Raw genomic sequence first — 18,852 nt, 5'->3', positions numbered from 1 at the left:
CACAACAAACTAACAGTCGCGTGCGCATCGCAAATGCAGCTGTGTGGATGTAGCTCGCCAATTTTGCGTGTACCGCCGTATTAATCGCTGCGAAATATGCCAAAAATTTATTGAAAGGTGAAACTTGTATAGAGTTAGGCACTGCATGCCCATGAAGGTGCCTTTCGCACAAATACTGCGTATAGTACATTGCATGGACTCGCGCTTCCAGAAAATATTCTAGTAAACTTATGTGAAAAAGACTGTATCATCCAGTGTGAGTTTAGCGAATTCTCCGCTTTGAGACGAGTATGAGGTGATTTAACTTGCGCGGCGGGACCGCTATACCCGCATGAATCGAGATGTCCTAAAAATATGGCCACTGATGGAATCGTAACAGAACGTCGCAAATATTTCGGCGATAACTACTGCCGGATATAAGATCCTGTTCATGTTAGCAGCCAATTCCCGCCTGCGCACTGCGTGTCAGACAACGGCGAATGCCGAGCCACCATGTCTTTAGCGTGGACAGCCCACTTCACGAGTCACGTCTGTCGCGCGAGTGTCGTCCAAAGTAAGCGCATGTGAGAGGCATTTCTTCAGCGGCGCAGTCCGCCGAGCGACCGCGAAGCTGCATGCAGTCAGCTCTACCTCCTCGCTTCCATGGTCGACCGAAACGTGGGCCGCACTTTCTGTTGAAGCAAAAATAATATCTGCGGGAATAGTGTCATTCGTTTGAGGGGAAGCGACGTGCACTATCCAACGTTTACAACCAAGATGAGTTCTTTTACAAGTGAAGTTCCTCTGCAGTGCGTGCGCGGCACACCGCACCTGCTCGAGCGTGTTCGCATATTATACATATTGCCGACAATACCACGGTTATCAGCGCATGTTCATCTCAGTGTGTAATTATTACGCGGAGAGGGTCGAGCCAACAACGGTAAGAAGTAAAAGATCCTGGCATATGAGCGTGAGCGCTTTGTTCTGAAGCACCGTCGACTACGGCTTCGAAATAAACTGAATAGGCTTAGTGACGATATCGGCTACCGGCCCGGTAACCATCGGCGGTGAAGCGGCCAGCGACGTTACTTAGAACACGGCTAATCTCCGTCGTTGCTACGTCGTTGCTACGGCTACGTCGCTGTGCGGTTGGCACGGATGGATTCCGAGCTCACGTCCCACGGCAAGCGAATCTTGACGTTGAAAACTCGTTCAATCCACGAAAGGCAACAGGCTGGCGGCTTACGTGAATAGAACTGGGGTATTATGAACCCTAAGATTCCTTAAATGTCACTGAGGTGCCAGTGCCAAATATATGCGGAACAGTTTTACCTTTTATAAAAAACACGCAAATTCGCTTCAAGCATGCTCCGAACAATAACTTGAGTGACCCCGTATATATTTTCACGAATGTCATTTAAAAATGTCTCCTTACGTATCAGTGAACGCTGCATGTATAATAACGATCTCCACTGCACTAATACGCCAATGTGTAGCGACCTATTGGTACATATAAACCCCCGTTCTTTTACAACGCTGTCGCCGCGGCGTGATGTGGTGTAGTGGTTAGCGTACGCGCTTGCTGATCGAGTGTTCGCGAGTTCGAATCCGCGAGTGTTTCTTGTGAATTTTTCTGTGGTTTACTTCTGAGTGTAATATGTGTATATGGATTATGTATATCATAAAATATGTGTCTAAGCCTCCAAATCCCCGATTAGAGCTTAAAAGGTGGCTTAAAATCAATTTCTTGTTTCGCCGCTTCATATACCGCCTATAGCTAGGACGTGCCGTAGTTGGGACACACCGTAGCTAGGCTCACGCGGAACGAGGAGATCTCCATAGCCGGCCTCGTAACTAGCCGGGATTCGAGACGAAAAATCTCCGGCCTATTTGAGTCCCGCCTATGATATGAGCCGCTGAGAAAACTACTACGCCGCGGGACGGCTACGGGCGGCGCCGGCTACAGATTGTGCCGGCTAAACAAACAGTCTATAGGCGTTAGATTTTTCGTCTCGTTTCCGGGCTATAAACTGCAACTTTAAGCAGGACATGATTAAGAGTGTACAGATGGCGGCAATCGCCTGGTTGTATATTTTGGCGTCGACTAGAACGCAACGTCATCATCATTATTTCCAGCCTATTTTAGGTCCACTACAGGACGAAGACCTCTCGCAAAGGTCTCCATTTTACCGTATGCTGTGCGAATCGGTTCTAGTTTATGCCTGCTGACTTCCCGATTTGGCCACTTTGTTTAACCCTGTGCGGTCCTCGGCTACGTCTCCCAACCTTTAGTATCCACTCCGTCGGTCTAACTGACCGTCCGTTATCTGTCCTTCAGATTACGTGACCCGCTCAGGTCCACTTTGTCTTCTTAATATTAGCTAGAATATCGGCTATATCTCTGTTTGTTCACAAATCCACTCTGCTCTCTTTCCGTCTCCTCATTTTATGGCTACCATTTTTCGTGCCGTCGCACGTTGCGTGGCATTTGAATTTATTGGCTGGGCCTTTTTGTAGACATGTTTTTTGAATAAGGACAGTGGCGTCGTATTCAAATATGCAGTACTGTAACTTTGCGAAATATCAAGGTTGTAATTTATAAAAAAATAGCAAAGAAAGGAGTGAACATGTTTCTGTTGTTGCTCTGTGTTGTTGTGGTGCCCCAATTGTCTTACTGCAACAGCTTCACGTATTGAGAATAAAGCTGTTGGCGGAATTGGAGGGATGGGTTTTATTCGAAAATTATTATAGCGGTTACATCGCGAACAAGTTGCTTCCTCAAAGATCACTACATACCTCGCTGATGTTGACCCTGCTGGACTTCATGTGGCGAGCAGGAATGCCATCGACGCTCCACGTTATCTTGGGTGCCGGAGATCCCGTGGCTTCGCACTTGAGGAGCAAAGAGTCGCCGGGTTTCACTTTGAAATCCTTGGGTGATTCCAATAGAACAGGAGCGGTGTCTGCGCGGAATAAGAGCTTGGATTCAGTAAAATGAAACGTAAACAAAAGTTCAACGACGAAACATATATATATATATATATATATATATATATATATATATATATATATATATATATATATATATATATAATTCTGTTCGTCATATTACCGGTACCATTTTCAATATATAACTGTGTGTTATGCATTGAGAATACGTCAATAATTCTCCCCAGAACAGCGCGAAGTAGACGCAACGTGCAGAAAAGTGCTTCAAAAAGAATTTTATTTTTAAACCTTTGTTTGTTTGTAAGCAAATGTGCAGGCCTCGCAGGCGCTGACCACCGTTTTGGTACTACGTTTAATGCAGAACAAAGCACTACATACGTATAGAACAAAGCACTACATGTGTATTGTAGTGTTCCCGCGAGTAGTTCACATACTGCGAAACAGGCTACAAGTTCACCGTCCATCACGCCCCTATACGACACGTTTCTGCGACCCCCCCATCTCTGAGGTCGTGCTGAAGAGTCGCGCGTTATATGTCGAGGTATTTTCATGCGTCCCTTCCGCGAACGGTAAATGGTAGTATATTTTTTTCTGTTCGGTTTTTCAAGAATGGTTATATTTGCGAGCTTTCCGTGACGTTTCCGCCCGCATTTCAAAACTAAACCTTAGCACGGAGGCTCCTCTATATCTGCACGATTTTCGACTAGGCTTTTCACGCTGGCTACAGTTTTATTGCAGTTGGTCTTTAAGACTCACTTATAGTCCGGACTGAGAAAACTGAAGGCCCACCTCCAAGAATGAGCTGCGCCGATGCCTGCGCTTGCGCAAGAGCATTGTAGGCGAGGCACTGGTATATGCCGCCATCCTGGGTGGCCACAGTGGCCAGTTGCATGAGGTGCCGGTCATCGAGCAGGCGAACACGCACCCCGTCGTCCAGCAGCTCCTGGGCGTCCTTGAACCATCTGATCAGGGGTGGGGGTCGACCAGCCGACACGCAACGTAGGGATGCCGGCTGGCCGACGTGAGCGGTCAGCACCTCGGGTTCTAGGCGCGCATCCACAGGAGCTGCGGCAGAGGCGGAAAAATAACGGCAGAAATGAATAAGGTTTCTGCAAAGGAACACTAAAAACAGTAGGAAGTCTAGGCATTAGATATTACTTTAAGAAGGTCCTGAACTACTTATTTAACAAATGATCGAATGTCCTCAGTATTTAGGTTTATTGCATCGCGAATCGATTACCGCAAAAGTTTCTCGAATTCGTCTAGAACAGTGGTTCTCAAATGGGGTTCCGCGACGCCATCGCCCGCGAAAAAAAAAAAAGTTTTTGGAGGCGAGGTTAGACCAGTTCCAGTTCCTGCTCCAGGAACTGCAGCAACATTCTGAACAAGATCACCTCGGCTGTCCCAACGCCTCAATTAAAAACTAAGCCTGCTACTGAGCCTGATAATCTCAAACTACGTGCGTCTTTCGCGATTAAAAAAAATGGGCATGCTATAAATTTTCACGTACTACAACTCTTCCATATAAACAACGGCCCTTAATTGAATAATTAAAAAAATTAAGGAAGCTTCGTACTAGTGGTGCCAAGCCTGAAGGAAGTGCGGAACTGGACAGCCTTCTTTGTTTATCTTCGGTTTTCTCTTTCTTTCCTCCTCTCTTTGTTTCTTTTTTTTCCAGTTCTTTCTGCCTTTTTTTCCCTCTTTATTCCTATTTGTTCCTCTTTCTCTTCCAATTTTTTTCCTTTCTTTCTCTCTCTTTTTATTTCTCACTGGCTTCCTCTTTTATACGTAGTTATGTCTGCGTTATGCCAAGCGACGACAGCACATGACAGCATACGAAAGCCCGGGCCCCTAAAGTGCTCTGCACGTTAAAGTTAATTAACTAGCTTTAGTTAATTACTCATTTGAATGCAATTTTCGGTGCGGCGAAGTTTTCCTGCGTTGGCGTACTGTTCGCGAAAGCGACAGGGGCCTGACTGTAATAGCATTTTTATAAAAAATCTGTATTGTTAAAAAGACACCCTGTATAAGCGCTGCGCTTGAATTGTGAACATAGCTGATTGTTTGGACGAGTGGGGAGGTACAAAACAGTCATCGTGATAGATGCAGACTGCTCACATCGCACGTCGAGTGTGATGATGGCCCGTTCCTCGCCCACGGCATTGGTGACCAGGCACAGGTACTTTCCGGCATCCTGCGGCTCTACCTTGCGGATTAACAGGGATCCTTCGGTCGGTTCGTGCCTCGAACTTCCCACGACGACGGCATTGTGCGGGTTGGCAGTGCCCGCCGTGGTCAGTCTCTCCCATCTAAGCATAAATGAGAAATTATGCTAGATCATTATTAGCTGGATTGGTGATTGAATGCATGAATACATTGTTACATTCGCTAGCTGAGGGCTTATTGGCGGAGCACATGGGATAGGCACACACAAAATAAACTGCACGTTATGTAACTAAGTAATTGTCCGCTAGCATCAAAGTCACGCCGCACAGAAGTAACACTCACCAGGCTAAGAACAGGACATACACACAGTACACTCTCATACCTTCTGTCCGGTGGCGATCCACCTTTTTGGGAGAGATGTGGTAAAGCACTAACCATGCTTCACATTTTAATGCAGTGTAAAGAATTAGACACGCGTAGAAAACAACACTTTCCATTACCCTACCGACAGCAAATACCATTTCGCCCATCAATGTTCGTCGGTACGGAGCCGATCTTAAAACGCGAGTCACTGTTCCCATTTTTAAAAGACTGTGCGCAGTTTTCATGTGACATTACCAGGCAATCCGTAGCACGACCTGTCAACAGAGGTCGCTGCTCCATAGTTTTATTATCACGACCACACGCCATTCATTGTCACTACTCACTTGACATCACTCCCATGATTTTAATAGTTACATGTTTTACCCGCCTTAGCGCGCGGAATTTTAAGGCCGTTATACAGCCACTTACCATAATCATTGTTCACAGCTTTTGTCCCATGACCTGGTGCTCTCTGGCCATGAAATGGCCCTTGCGCCATGAAACACCATACATCATCATCGATGTTGCATTCGCTTTATTCTCTTTTGAGATCACAGCTGCCGCCTAACGAGAATTGTACATATCGCTAATAAAGTGAAATAAGTACGCTAAACAGTTACTACGTTCTCGCGCAGTATTTTCGCTCATTCACACAGGATGTTCTCGCTTTAGCTAGGTTTTGCAATCGCATGATGGAGAGTGAATATACCCGAGGACAGGGTGTATTCGCGAGCATTCGTATTTTGTGATCCGTCGGGGCTATTAACTGTTTATAAACGCTTGCGCTAGTGTTCCGACTTGGGACAGCTTACTGCATTTCAATAGTAGAGCACTTAGTACTTCTAATCATCCAAATTTTTACTAAAGAGGATTACGAACCTTCCCCTGTTGATTCATTTTATCTTTTTTAGTACTTGTTGTTCATCTTAGCGACAGCCAACTGCCATCCCATACTGTAGTAAAGAGCACTTTAGATCGCGTCTACTTTTTTGTTAACACACAAACAAAGAACCATTCACAAGGAAGGCATTATTTTCAACAAAGATCGACAAAGCGAGAGCATCAGCAGTAATTGCTATTTATGCCACAAGATGGCGAGTTTGGCTCCTTCGCAAAATATTGTGTTAAACAGATGTTGAAGCGAGCCGACACACAGAGCACAGGTCCTTTCGATCAAGCATGTTTGACAAGCTTTGGTCTTATATTGATCAGGAATGAAAGCAGTTACAGGTGCAGATTCAGCTTTTCCTTCTACTGGAAATTGTGCGTCAAATCGATTTTTTTTGTTGCAGTAGAGATCCAGTAGGAGTGTGCGAGAAATTCAAGTTAAGAGAGGACTTTAAGCCACTTCGAGCATACCTGCACATACCAGCAGGCTTAAATAAGTAGACCACTTCCCACCGTTATTCGCGAGTTACGCTTAGATTAACACGCCATGGTGGTCTAGTGGTTATGGTGCTCGACTGCTGACCCGCAGGTCGCGGGATCGAATCCCGCCCATGGCGGCCGCATTTTCAATGGAGGCGTAAAGGGTTGAGGCCCGTGTGCTTAAATTTAGGTGCACGTTCTCACTCACTCAATTGGGACGGCAAACCCCAACAATTATTACGTTTAGATTATATACACCCTGAATGTGTATACAAATATTGCAACGTTCTCCTGTAAAGTGAAGCAAGTGAGTACCAGTTCTTAAGCCTTCGGCGAGGTCCAAACATAGTACATAAAGGGCAAAGGCATGGCTTCGTAAAATCCCACGTTCTTTTATTTATGAGATAGCAAAGCTTCCCGCGCCTGTAAACCCGACAAAAATAATGAGGCCAATGAACTGCCTTACTTATTTCACGGTACTGAAATTCTGCCTTTAAGAATCCCTCTTGTTTCTTTTTTTGCGTTATTTACATCCTTGTGTTTCAATTGTCCCCAACCTTTGCTGTTTTATTTTGTCATCGACAGCGTTCCGTTTACGCTAGTCAGTATTTACAAAGTCTGGAGTAAGCTACACCGGGCAGGGAAGTCGCGCTTCTAAGCGATTCACATTGCAAATTCGATTCTGCGCGCCCCGATAAAGCCTCTACGCCTCCTGTTTACTTTTCCTCCACTCAGAGTTCTATTTTCGGCAGCCGAGCTTCGTCCAGGCGGAAATCCCGAGTGCGATGCCGAAAAACCTATTTCAAAGTCAATCGACCCAGACCGCAGTGAAACCAAGCTGACAACTGCAGCTCCTCGGAGGACGCACCACTGGCCGATGCTATTTTGTTCGTGGCAGAGACCACACACGCTTCCAAAGGAAGATCGGGAACGTGCTGGTGCTTCCTCAGCACGCATTGTGGTGAGCTGTGTATGGACAGTTAGAGTTTGTGCTGAAGGATCTGGATCAGGAGGCTTTTGCGGGAAGGAAACAGCTAGCAACTTCGAGGAGCTGGAAAAAAAAGAAAAGAGGGAACACGCACAGGAAGAAATGTGGAAGAACGCAGAATGTGATGACTGCGCCGGAGTATACTAGGCAGCAGGTGTCTGAAAAAGTTAGGCGTGCAAAGACACATGCCAGAGAAGGCAAGTTGGCAACACAGACACCAACTATCAACCGAAAGGTCACACTAAGGCGGAAAAGAAGGTATACACCAGGCTTATCCACGCATGCTCACGAATAGCAGCGCCACTGGCTAATCTGGGACGCGTTGATAGCAGGACGTTTGTGTTGTCTGTTTCGATTCTCCTGCGTGTGTATCCGCACATCTTATTATTTCTACAATTAGTCTCTACCGACAAGCCCAAAGTTCTCTCCTTCGAAGCTGTCGGGCGGTGTAGTTTGTTGGTCGTATAAAAACCTGGCGTCTGGGAGTATGACATTACGTGATCGTGACCGACACGCATCGATTGATGTTCTCTGTGTTATTTTGCGGGGTGTTAGGATGGGGCAGCGGCGAATATAATTGAATCCCAATATTCGAGATTCCGGATTACGTACCCCGCGTGAGGGTGCCGTCTCCTTAGTCCCCGACATATTATAAAGCGTAGGGCAGAGTGACGCCTCGAGCAGAATATCGTACACCGTGTGCTTTGCATTCTTGTGGTAGGTTACTGCGAAACGCAATGTAGGTGAAGCGCGGAAAATAAACGTGAGGGCGGCCCGAGGAGGTATATGGATATTGACCGGTACGCGGCGTGTTATATTCGCGGGGAGCCCCCGAAAAGGAGCAACAAGCGAACAACCGAGATACTTCGGCGCGAAGTGAAGGACGAGCCCGCGCGCGAGACGACGTGAAGAGGCTCTCCGTCTTCATCCACCAAGATACTACGGCAGAGGAGGACGACGACCGAGAAGCCAGGAAAGACTGGAAAAATACGCGGGACGACACCTCTTCTCCTCTTTCCTCTTTTCTCATCTCATCCCCTATACACCCGAAAAGGCGTGTTTCGGCACCGCACGGTCTCCTTTCGGCCAGCGGTCATTCCCTGCGGCTAGAGCCCAAAACTGGCATGCGACATCCTTCGCAGCTTCCTCTTTCTTTTCTGTCTTGCGAGTCTGCGTAGCGGTCTCGGTTTCTCACTACGCCTGGCTTCTTCTCGATACTCGTGTGACGCGTCCGTTCTGTCGAAGCTTTTCTTTTTTAGGAGCGAAGCTCCTTAGGCCCACACTCCTCCGCGCCGTCGAAGCTCCCTTCTCTTTAATCAACGCTTTAGGTTGCAGTGGCCGGTGATATAAGAGAAGATGTTTAGGCCTTGAGCGGTTTGGTTCTAGCGCACAAGAAATTTGAGGTTAAAAGAAATAACAACTGGTTATAATGGTCGTCTTCGCTCTCGCCACCTTTATCGTGGATTGTGAAACGACGACCATCATTCTAGCTTTGTCGAAGGTAGTAGCAGACGGTCTCCCCCCCCTGGCGACGGCGCAAAAAGACAATGGAAGGCTGAGCTGAGTTCTGTCGCCACCGTCGAAGCTCCCCGCCGCAACAGCGCTCCCACCTCTCTCCCTGCGCTGCGCGCACCGCACTCACTCTCTCAGTCGTTCCCGCCACCGAGCGCAGCACACGCTCTCCCCACCCGCTCACCACCCTACCGCCTTCATGAAAGCCAGCAGCGAGATCAGGCGCATAGTCGTTTGCGTCCCATTTCTAAGGAGCTCCGCTCAACGGTTGTATTCGTACACGGAACTACTGATTTTTTGTTTCGCATTGTGGTGGCTAAGTAGAGAAGCAGTGTTCTTTCACCGCTGTATTTTTAACAGCGAAGCTGTTTAGGGCAGCCGTAATTTGTGCGGCCTATCTTTTGTGGGCTATCCTGTGCGGCCTATCAGGTATGTGCCACTGGTCCACTAAAGATGAAGAAGACAACACTTAGCCCAACAAACCCGCTACTCACCACTGGTCCACTAAAACGCAAGAAGGCAACATTTAGGCCAATGTGTGACCGCCTCTGGTTCTCAGTAGCAACCATGGAACGACCCATGGGCCCTACCATGGGACAGAGGACAGTTCGTATACTCCCAAAGAAGACGCTGCGCTTCGCGAAGCAAGGCTCGCTGCTATGCGGGAGAGGCAGCGGCAACGTCAGGCCAATCCAGAGTACCCAGCTAGAGCAGTCGAGAACAAAAATTGCGCAGCCTATCAGAAAACTATCATCATCATAAACGGGTATGTGCCACAGAAATCGGGTAAATTCCACTACTCACCACTGGTCCACCAAAAGGAAGAACGGAACTGTTAGCCCAACATTAGGAAACGGCGAAGACAGCGGCGGTTGCGAGAAGACCCCGAAGCGATGGAAGGCCTACGCCAACGACGACGTGCCCGTAGGTCTATGAGAGGTACGAACGCTTTATTTCTTCGCGAGTTTCTGTCTCTGGAGTTTGTACATCCGTGTCGTGTCTGTGACCACGTGTGCTTTAACTCGAACCTCTCTGTGCTGAGAATCAACGTAGAAACAACCTAGCATCACCTAGCTAAAGCCTAGCAATGAGCTAGAAGAAACCTAGACACAACCCTCATCACCTAGCTAAGGCCTAGAAACAACCTAGAAGCAACCATATTAGTCTTCAGAATCGTCCAGTTTAGCTCTCAAACGCCTTGCGCGACTTAGTGCAAGCTTCGCCAAAACTTCTCGACACTTCTGTCTCTGGTTTGCCTTCTCTTTTGCTAAAACGTTTTACTGTTTGGTCATTTTTTTGCATCTGTTTTATATAGAAGGTACGGCGTGTGTATCAGATGCCTTGCGAGCGCTTTGCTTTTTACGTTAAACGCATGCTGCGTTGAACATGCTTCTCGCGGACAATGTAGAGACTAAGAGGATTGCAGAGGATTACGGGATTGCAGCCACAGGAATGTGGATGAACGCCTAAAGACTAGGAATATGCTTTATTGTATCGTTCGTGTTTTTGATGATCAGGAAAAAGTACGACGTAATACGCACCTGGCTCTAGTAGGAAGATCACGCTCATCGAATGCTTCTTTGCAGATATGTGTTTCTGTTACACGCATTTCTGCCCTTTAAGAGTCTCACAAAGGTGCGTGCCTTTATATCATAACAATTTTCTTGTTAAAAAAAGGAATGATTACAAACATGCACATCGTGCACCAAAACGAGCGCACGTGGTGGGTCTCGGCCATATTCTCGACAGCCTGGCGGTCCTCATGGCCATGTGACATTATAAAGTAATCGAATCGCCCATAAGCCAGGATTTTAAAATGCAGACATTCCTTTCCGACATGGTGCCAAAGGCATAAGCGTCATAGGAGTGACTGTCGTTGTTATGGATACATGTGTGACAGCTTCTTGTTTTTTTCTCTGATTCTAGCCACTGTTGTAGAAATGCTATGCAGCACTCGTATAACCGCCTGATACATTATGACACTGCAACATGATCGTCACATCGCCGAGTAAGAACACGATATGACATTTCACTAACGTTCAAGCAACTGTGGCGTATGGTCATCGAACATGCTGACAATAGTGATAATAACAAGAACTTCTGGATTTACGTTCCAACACCGCGATATGATTATGAGGCGCGCCGTAGTGAAGGACTGCGCATCAATTTTTACGTCGTAAAGTTCATTAACGAGCACCTACATTTACATCTACAAGGGCGTTCCTGCATTTCGCCACATCGAAATGCACCCGCCGGAGCTGGTAATAGTTTTGTGTATAACTATAGCAAAATGACAGCGCTTTGTGTCTCAACTTCCTCTCTTGTCGATATTTTTTGCGCGCTGTTTTCCTCCAAGAAATGGTAATATTTAACTGCAATGTTTACTTCGATGAAGAATCATCCAACGATTGGGTGTCTCTTCGTTTAGGCAGGGGAAACTTTCTCTCTCGAAATAGTTAGTGCGGTCAAATTGTTGACCATCTTAGGGCAGTTAAGCGACCTTCGTTGCAATATCGTATTCGCCGAAAGTGATTAGTGGTCTAAGAATGAAGATTGCGAAATGAAAATTACTCACAAGTATTTGGGTGGTGGATATCCCTGGGCGGCGCAAGGCAGTTCCACGGAGTCACCTTCGTTTGCGACGACTGAAGATCGCACGTTTGTGATGCGCGGTGGGACGTTCACTTTAAGATCTGTTCGCCCAGACAAAAAAAATGAAGACCGAAAATCAATCGACAAGGTTTACAACATCCTCTCTGCATTATAGCACGAACGAACGGGACACTAGGAATAAGTAATAAAATAACATATTCTACAAGGAAACCAGCTGAAATCACGTTTTCTTTTGCGTTGGTAATTTGCATTGCGTCACATTGACTTGCCAAAACCGAAGTAATAACCAAATTCTATTGTCCCCAGCCATAATACCCAGCGTACAAATGTTCTTAGTCTTGCGACTTTCCTGACTTGAGGTAAACGATATACCGAGGTCACCGATGCACTTTAGCTGCTGCTAGATTACTGTCAGGAATATCTTTATTCAATTTCTCTTCAACTGTAGGAGTGAAAAATAAAGTAGGGGTGTGCGAATATTCGAAATTTTCGAATATTCGTCGAATATTACATTCGAAATATTCGTATTCGATTCGAAAATCGTGTATTCGGAAAGTTTCGAATATTCTATAACTTCGAAATTCGAAAAATTCGAATATGCGATTCGATTATCATGCAGAAAATAACTCGTCTTCCACATTTCTGCTGCGTTCGTATAACTAAAAACGTTGCCGAGAGGAGCGATAAACATCGTAAGTACACGGAGGCACGATATCTGCCTGTGACGAGCGCCCCAATACGTATGATTTATTGCTGGTGCATCGCCGACGTGCAGCGCTGTTGGCGATATGTAACCGTACATTTTTAATATTATGCGGCCGTAACGTGCCGCACTACCAGTCGTTCACTATGCGGGACCACTTCTGAAGAAAGACAGTGACCCATGTGACTGGTGGCGGACTGTAGGCACCTTCAGATACCCCAGTCTGGCAAAGCTTTGCCCCATGTACCTCCCTATACCAGCCGCTTCTGTTCCAAGCGAGCGTGCCTTTTCAGTGGCAGGGGGGGGGGTTGTCTCTGTTAGAAGGGAGCGCCTGCTGCCTGATCATGTGGAGCAATTTATATTTCTTCATGATAACACCTAGTCATTACTTTCATTGTGCCGTGATATTTGCTTGCGTTGTGATGTGCATTGTGCTAGCATGGACATTGTGTTCTGGAGATACCAGTGTATGTTGTGTTGCCAGTCAGGCTGTTAATGTTTTTTTTTTCAAATAGCTACATTTTAAATAGAATATTGTCACTGTGGAGGCATTTTCCCTTTCATATTCGATATTCGATTCGATATTCGAAGGTGGATATTCTTATTCGATTCGTATTCGATTGATATTCGCACACCCCTAATATAAAGACGTGATACGAGGCTCCAGGGTAGATTGTCGCGTTATGATGATAGGATTGAAAACTTTTAAGGAATCCTATTCCCTCTTCATAAACGTTGACATGAGGAAAAAGTCGGCCTTTGAGCCATAGCTTGAATAGCAAGCAATGGTTTACGCAAAATGTATGGACATACATTCACTAATGATGTGCGGATGTGCTGCCACCCGTCGAAACATTCTATGAAATATTTCGCTACGTGGCTTTCTCCTTTTTCCAAGTTATTAGCTAGGAATGTGTTTTCACGTCCATGACATATTTCTTACTGTTCCAACATACATATCCTCCTTCTTTGTAATTAAAAGATAATGTGGGCCTTAGCGTCTACGAGGGCAACACGCGTGTCTGTATGCTTTATACTTACACGTACGTATAACCATACGTACTGTTCCTTGCTCTGCATTGATAGCGAGTTTCCACTCGTACTATTTTCCTCCTGTCAGTACATAGGGTACGCGTACGCCTGTGCATATCTTACTATTTTGCTTTAAAGCGATAGCGTTAGTACTCGTTTTGCAGAAATTACGGTGTCGGTGTCGGCGTCGGCGTTAGTTAGTAGTGCTGAATTTTATGGGGCAAATGTAACAACGGCTATAATTCGTAGGCCATAAAAATTAATGTTCAGTGAAGATATGAAAGGAAATAGAAGAGTTAGGGAAAGGTAGAGCGTCTTGCGGAACTAAGGTAACCAGTGTTACCTGTCACGACAAGTCTGCCGTAGGAGCTGAGTTTGGTCTCTCCAGTTAGCCGGTGCCAGGCACGACAGCGAAATTCGGTGGAAGCGTCGCTCTGTTGAACTTGGCGCACTTGCAACTCTCCGCTAGGAAACACGCTCATCCGACCACCTAGAAAGAAAAAAAGAGGGAGCATTTGTTTATTCCTGGAATAATCACCTGTTGCTGGGCTAGCTTGTTGCTGGGCTAGTTGGCTCATAATTGTTAACTTCAGAGCGCAAATTCTGTACGGGACATAGAAGAACAAACACAGGACAGGACAAGCGCTAACTCGCAACTATATTCTGTGGAAACTGTCCCACACACACACACACCACACACACACACACACACACACACACACACACACACACACACACACACACACACACACACATATATATATATATATATATATATATATATATATATATATATATATATATATATATATATATATATAAATTTACCCGCTCTCCCATCATAGCCACTCATTAGATGTTTTAATCTGCATTCTGGCGATATATATTTTAGCAGCGAAGATGTTCAGAAAATCGCTCCTTCTTCACCCTGTACCAAAAATATATCATCATCATAAACGGGCATGTGGCACAGTAATTGGGCTAATACCACTACACACAACTTCCACTAAAAAGGAAGATGGTATCAGTTAGCCCAAGAAGTGGCTGCCAAGCGACGGCGGCGAGCCGAAGACCCCGAGTACGTACACTGTGAGAATACTAGGGAACGGGAAAGGCAACTACGGCCGCGAGACGACCCCGAAGCGATGGAAGGCCTACGCCAACGACGACGTGCCCGTAGATCTATGAGAGGTGCGTACGCTTAGTTTCAGCGCGAGTTTCTGTATCTGGAGTTTGGACATCCGTGTCATGCCTGTGACTGTGAATGGTTTAACTCGAACCTCTCTGCGCTCAGAATCAACGTAGAAACAACCTAGCATCACCGAGCTAAAGCCTAGCTACGACCTATAGGAGCAACCTAGAAACGACGTGCATCACCCAGCTAAGGTCTAAAAACAAGCTAGAAGCAATCAGATTAGTCTTCAGAATCGTCCAGTTTCTCCGTTTCAAGCCTTGCGTGGTTTAGTACAAAGTTCGCCTGTATTCTTATTTAAAAATTTTTTTTTGTGGTTAAGATGGGCAATGCGCTTGCGCATGCGGGCTGTGCAGTATATATACGTAGGAAAGTTTTTTTCCCAATAAAGATGGTTGCGAGTTAGCGCTTGCCCTGTGCTGCTTGTGTTCTTCTATGACGCGTACCGAATTTGAGCTCTCAAGTTTAGTGTTATAGTTATGCGTTTAAATCAAGATATGAAGGCTTCGCAGATTAAGATGCAATATAATAAAACCATAGCAAAATCATTCATGGTTACTTGCATGTTGTTACACAGGTCATTGCAGCGTTTTCGCCATGCGTATACAGTAAAACCTCGGTGATACGAATCTCGCGGGGTTACCAAAAATATTCGTATCATCCAAAATTCGTATCACCGGACACCATGGAAAATTTATATGCGACAAAAGAAAGTTGGCATACGTTTTGATTCAGTGTTTATCAGGGCCGCAGCGACGTCATCAACAGCTCTGAATGATTGCCAGCAAAGTTTTTGGACGTCAACGATCATACTTGCACTCGTAAATACACGGTGCATGAGCGCGTTTGTAATAAATGAACCAGATGTGTTGTGCCCCGTGACCGCTAGTAGCACCTTCCTAATCTTACTGCGCTGTTTTGCATGACACGAGAGTACTGCGGCGAAAGTGATTTAAGAAGGGCTTTGGCACACTATAGAGGCTAAGCTCCTTTGCCAAGACCGTCCGCTTCGTCTCTTGGGGTTTTCGTTCACCTTTCACGGGACTTCATGACGGACGCGCAGCCCAAGTTTCAGTCTTGTTTAATAGAACGTCTGATTGCGGGGACATGGCTTGCATCGACGTGGCAGGCACGTGTTAACACAGTATAAAGACGCTGCTGCCTCGAGCACAGGAGCACGCGTCAACGCGTCGGAAAGAAAAGCGTGACGTCAACGTCATCTGTAATCTAAACGCGAATGCCCCTAAAGGCCTCCAAGATTCGCGCGCACTATCTCGAAGGCAACGACGAACCGTTGACGGTCGCGCAGCGTGCATGCCCACGCGTGACTGCCGCGTCTTCCGCGAGAGCGCGGGGGCCACCTGTTCGTACCTGTACGCTAGCGTACGTTCGTATCAAACGTCGCGGGGTGCAAATCGGTTCGCAACAACCGCACTCCAATGCATTGCAGGCTAATGGGCCTAGGCCGGGACGACAAAAAAATTCGTATCACCCCGAAATTCGTATGAGCCGTGATCGTACCATCGAGGTTTTACTGTACCTATCGTTATCTTTTTGCAGTATGTACGCTTTGTGCCAGCAAGCTCTCGTACGACGTAAATCGTTAATCGTCGTACGAATAGAGCCTGTTCCGGAGAGACCGATGATCATGCTCCTGAGAGGTATACCTTGCACTGTCAGCGAAAGCGTTGTTGGTGTTGTTTGGCTCAATTGAAATCACAGTTACCTTGGAGTGACGCGAGAATGGGCTTGTTGGTAGTGAAACGTGAGGAAATTTGTAGCGCACTCTGAAGGACACGGACGAAGGAAGTGAAGACAGGACAATGCACTACTACTGCGCATTGTCCGGTATTCACTTTCTTCAAAGTGCGCTACAAGTGTGGACAGTCACCTTGCCTGTGCGTGCTATGACGGGCTTTTGACTCAACGCGAACTGAAAGGGGTGCTCAGGTGGAGCATTTGCCTACAGATCTAGCTAAGCTCTGTCCGTGTGAAGTTAGCAACACCTCCCCATCCATCCCCTTCAGATAGAAAACTACGACAACGTTTCGGCTCTTAGCTTGGGTTCAAGACAGGTTCCGGTAGTTTCACGCGACTCACAGAGAACGACTGTACGGCATTTCAGGGTTTTTAAATATCACCTCCTTCTAATAGTTCGTAACCTATTTTCTCCTCTTATTCACCTCTCTTTGAAACCTCTATTGTGACCTAGTGGAGATTATTTACACTATGTATTGCCGCGAGGCCCATCACCGTTGGTTCCGAGCTGAGATACTACAGAAAACTTCTCGCTGTATACGTAAATGGCATGGTATATCGCTAAACCAGGTCTTGTAACACTATACGAGTGGTCTGGCCTTGGCCGGCCGCATTTGAGAACACACACACACACACACACACACACACACACACACACACACACACACACACACACACACACACACACACACACACACACACACACCACACACACACACACACACACACACACACACACACACACACACACACACACACACACACACACACACACACACACACACACACACACACACACACACACACACACACACACACACACACACACACACACACACACACACACACACACACACACACACACACACACACACTGGCTACAATATTAACGAACGAGGAGACACTTGTGTTATTCTGACTTCCGAACAATGATCGAAATAAACCGCGCCCATCTGAGGCCACTCCCCACTAATATGAACAGGCAGATTGGCTCGGAGACATTAAGCGATCGCCCGCACAGATGAGCTGTATGGCGACGTACGGGGCAGGTGCACGGACTGAAAAGCACGTTCGTTTTTTCCGCAATAAGAATTGGAAAAAAACCCAATCATAATCACTGGCCTTGCTGGCTGAAGCCACGCCCAAAATGTGGGATTATATCGTTAGTTAAGAAGTGCCCAATGCCATTATTTTCCTTTGTTCACGTGTATACTCGTTGTTGCCATTATTTGCTCGATATTTCGCACAGAAGCATCACGTCTCCGGTTTCATGGAGACGTCAGCTTTCCGATAGTTACTGTCATTGCTCACATGGTCGAGCGGGAAAGCATGTAAAACTGTGTTCGGAATCGCTGTACCATAGCCTCCTCAGCCTTCCAGTTGAAACAGATGCAACGAATTCGGGCTTTACAAAACATTTACTACGCGATTATGGACTGTCCTGGAATTGCAAGCGCATCGCACGCTCTCTCAACTAATGTTGAAGTTTGTCCCTGTACCGCTTAGCCACACTTGTTCAGTGTTGAAGATTAAACGTTAGCTGTTCGTCCCGCTAGCAACTGAAAACGACCTGCGGTACACGCAGCGCTGATATATAGGAAGAACGATTTGCGTACTTGGCCCACTCATATTGAAGCGAAGCTATCTTTGTGAACTTCTGCGGGCTTAGCTGTCTGTGGCTGCTGCTGCCAGTTGCTGTCGTTAATCAAACAGGTGACACTTAACAAATGCAGCAGATCCAACTTGATCCCACCTAACTTCCTGCCTGCCACTTACAGTCAGCCAAGTGACTTTCGGTCTTCTATGCTCACCTTCGGTGTAGTGTGCTCACAATCTGTTCCAACTTTCAGTCTGCCTATACCTCCCTTCCGGACTACACTTCACTGCTGGTTGTTGCCTGACTAAGGAAGATCTGTGAGACAATTTTGGTCAGATAGGGTAGTCTACATTGTGAACAATTTTATTACGACGCACAACATGGGTAGAAGAGTCCCGTGAACACACTTCGCGTCTATCGCATCTCAGCGTTGGGTGAAAAGACAATGGTGTGAAGGGGCTTCGCTGTCTGTGCATTCCAGCAGGGCGCGTTGAATCTGCGGCCGTCTTTTACAAGCTGATCCAGAGTTGTACAGTTTGTAAGTAGCACCAAACACTGCATCCACGAACACACACTTGTACAGCCATAGGCAAATGAAACGTCAACAAAATTTACGAAATGGTAGAACTTTA

The 18,852-nt window shown here is 46.4% G+C and overlaps 1 protein-coding gene across 1 annotated transcript in view; it reads right to left on the bottom strand.

The window, feature by feature from the left end:
• Nucleotides 1–18,852, bottom strand: part of LOC119394947 (Down syndrome cell adhesion molecule-like protein Dscam2) — a 168,577-nt gene that overhangs the window by 147,619 nt on the left and 2,106 nt on the right. The window contains exons 3-7 of the mRNA XM_049416027.1: nucleotides 14,017–14,163; nucleotides 11,901–12,018; nucleotides 5,047–5,237; nucleotides 3,718–3,993; nucleotides 2,776–2,942 (exon numbers count right to left, since the gene is read on the bottom strand). Coding sequence (XP_049271984.1) covers nucleotides 2,776–2,942; nucleotides 3,718–3,993; nucleotides 5,047–5,237; nucleotides 11,901–12,018; nucleotides 14,017–14,163 — 899 coding nt within the window. The remainder of the gene's footprint in view (nucleotides 1–2,775; nucleotides 2,943–3,717; nucleotides 3,994–5,046; nucleotides 5,238–11,900; nucleotides 12,019–14,016; nucleotides 14,164–18,852) is intronic.

This window comes from Rhipicephalus sanguineus, chromosome 5 (genome assembly GCF_013339695.2).
Source record: "Rhipicephalus sanguineus isolate Rsan-2018 chromosome 5, BIME_Rsan_1.4, whole genome shotgun sequence".
In the NCBI taxonomy this organism is placed as follows: Eukaryota; Metazoa; Arthropoda; class Arachnida; order Ixodida; family Ixodidae; genus Rhipicephalus; species Rhipicephalus sanguineus.
The sequence above is the reverse complement of the archived record's forward strand: the minus strand, read 5'-3'. Positions and strand labels throughout refer to the sequence as shown.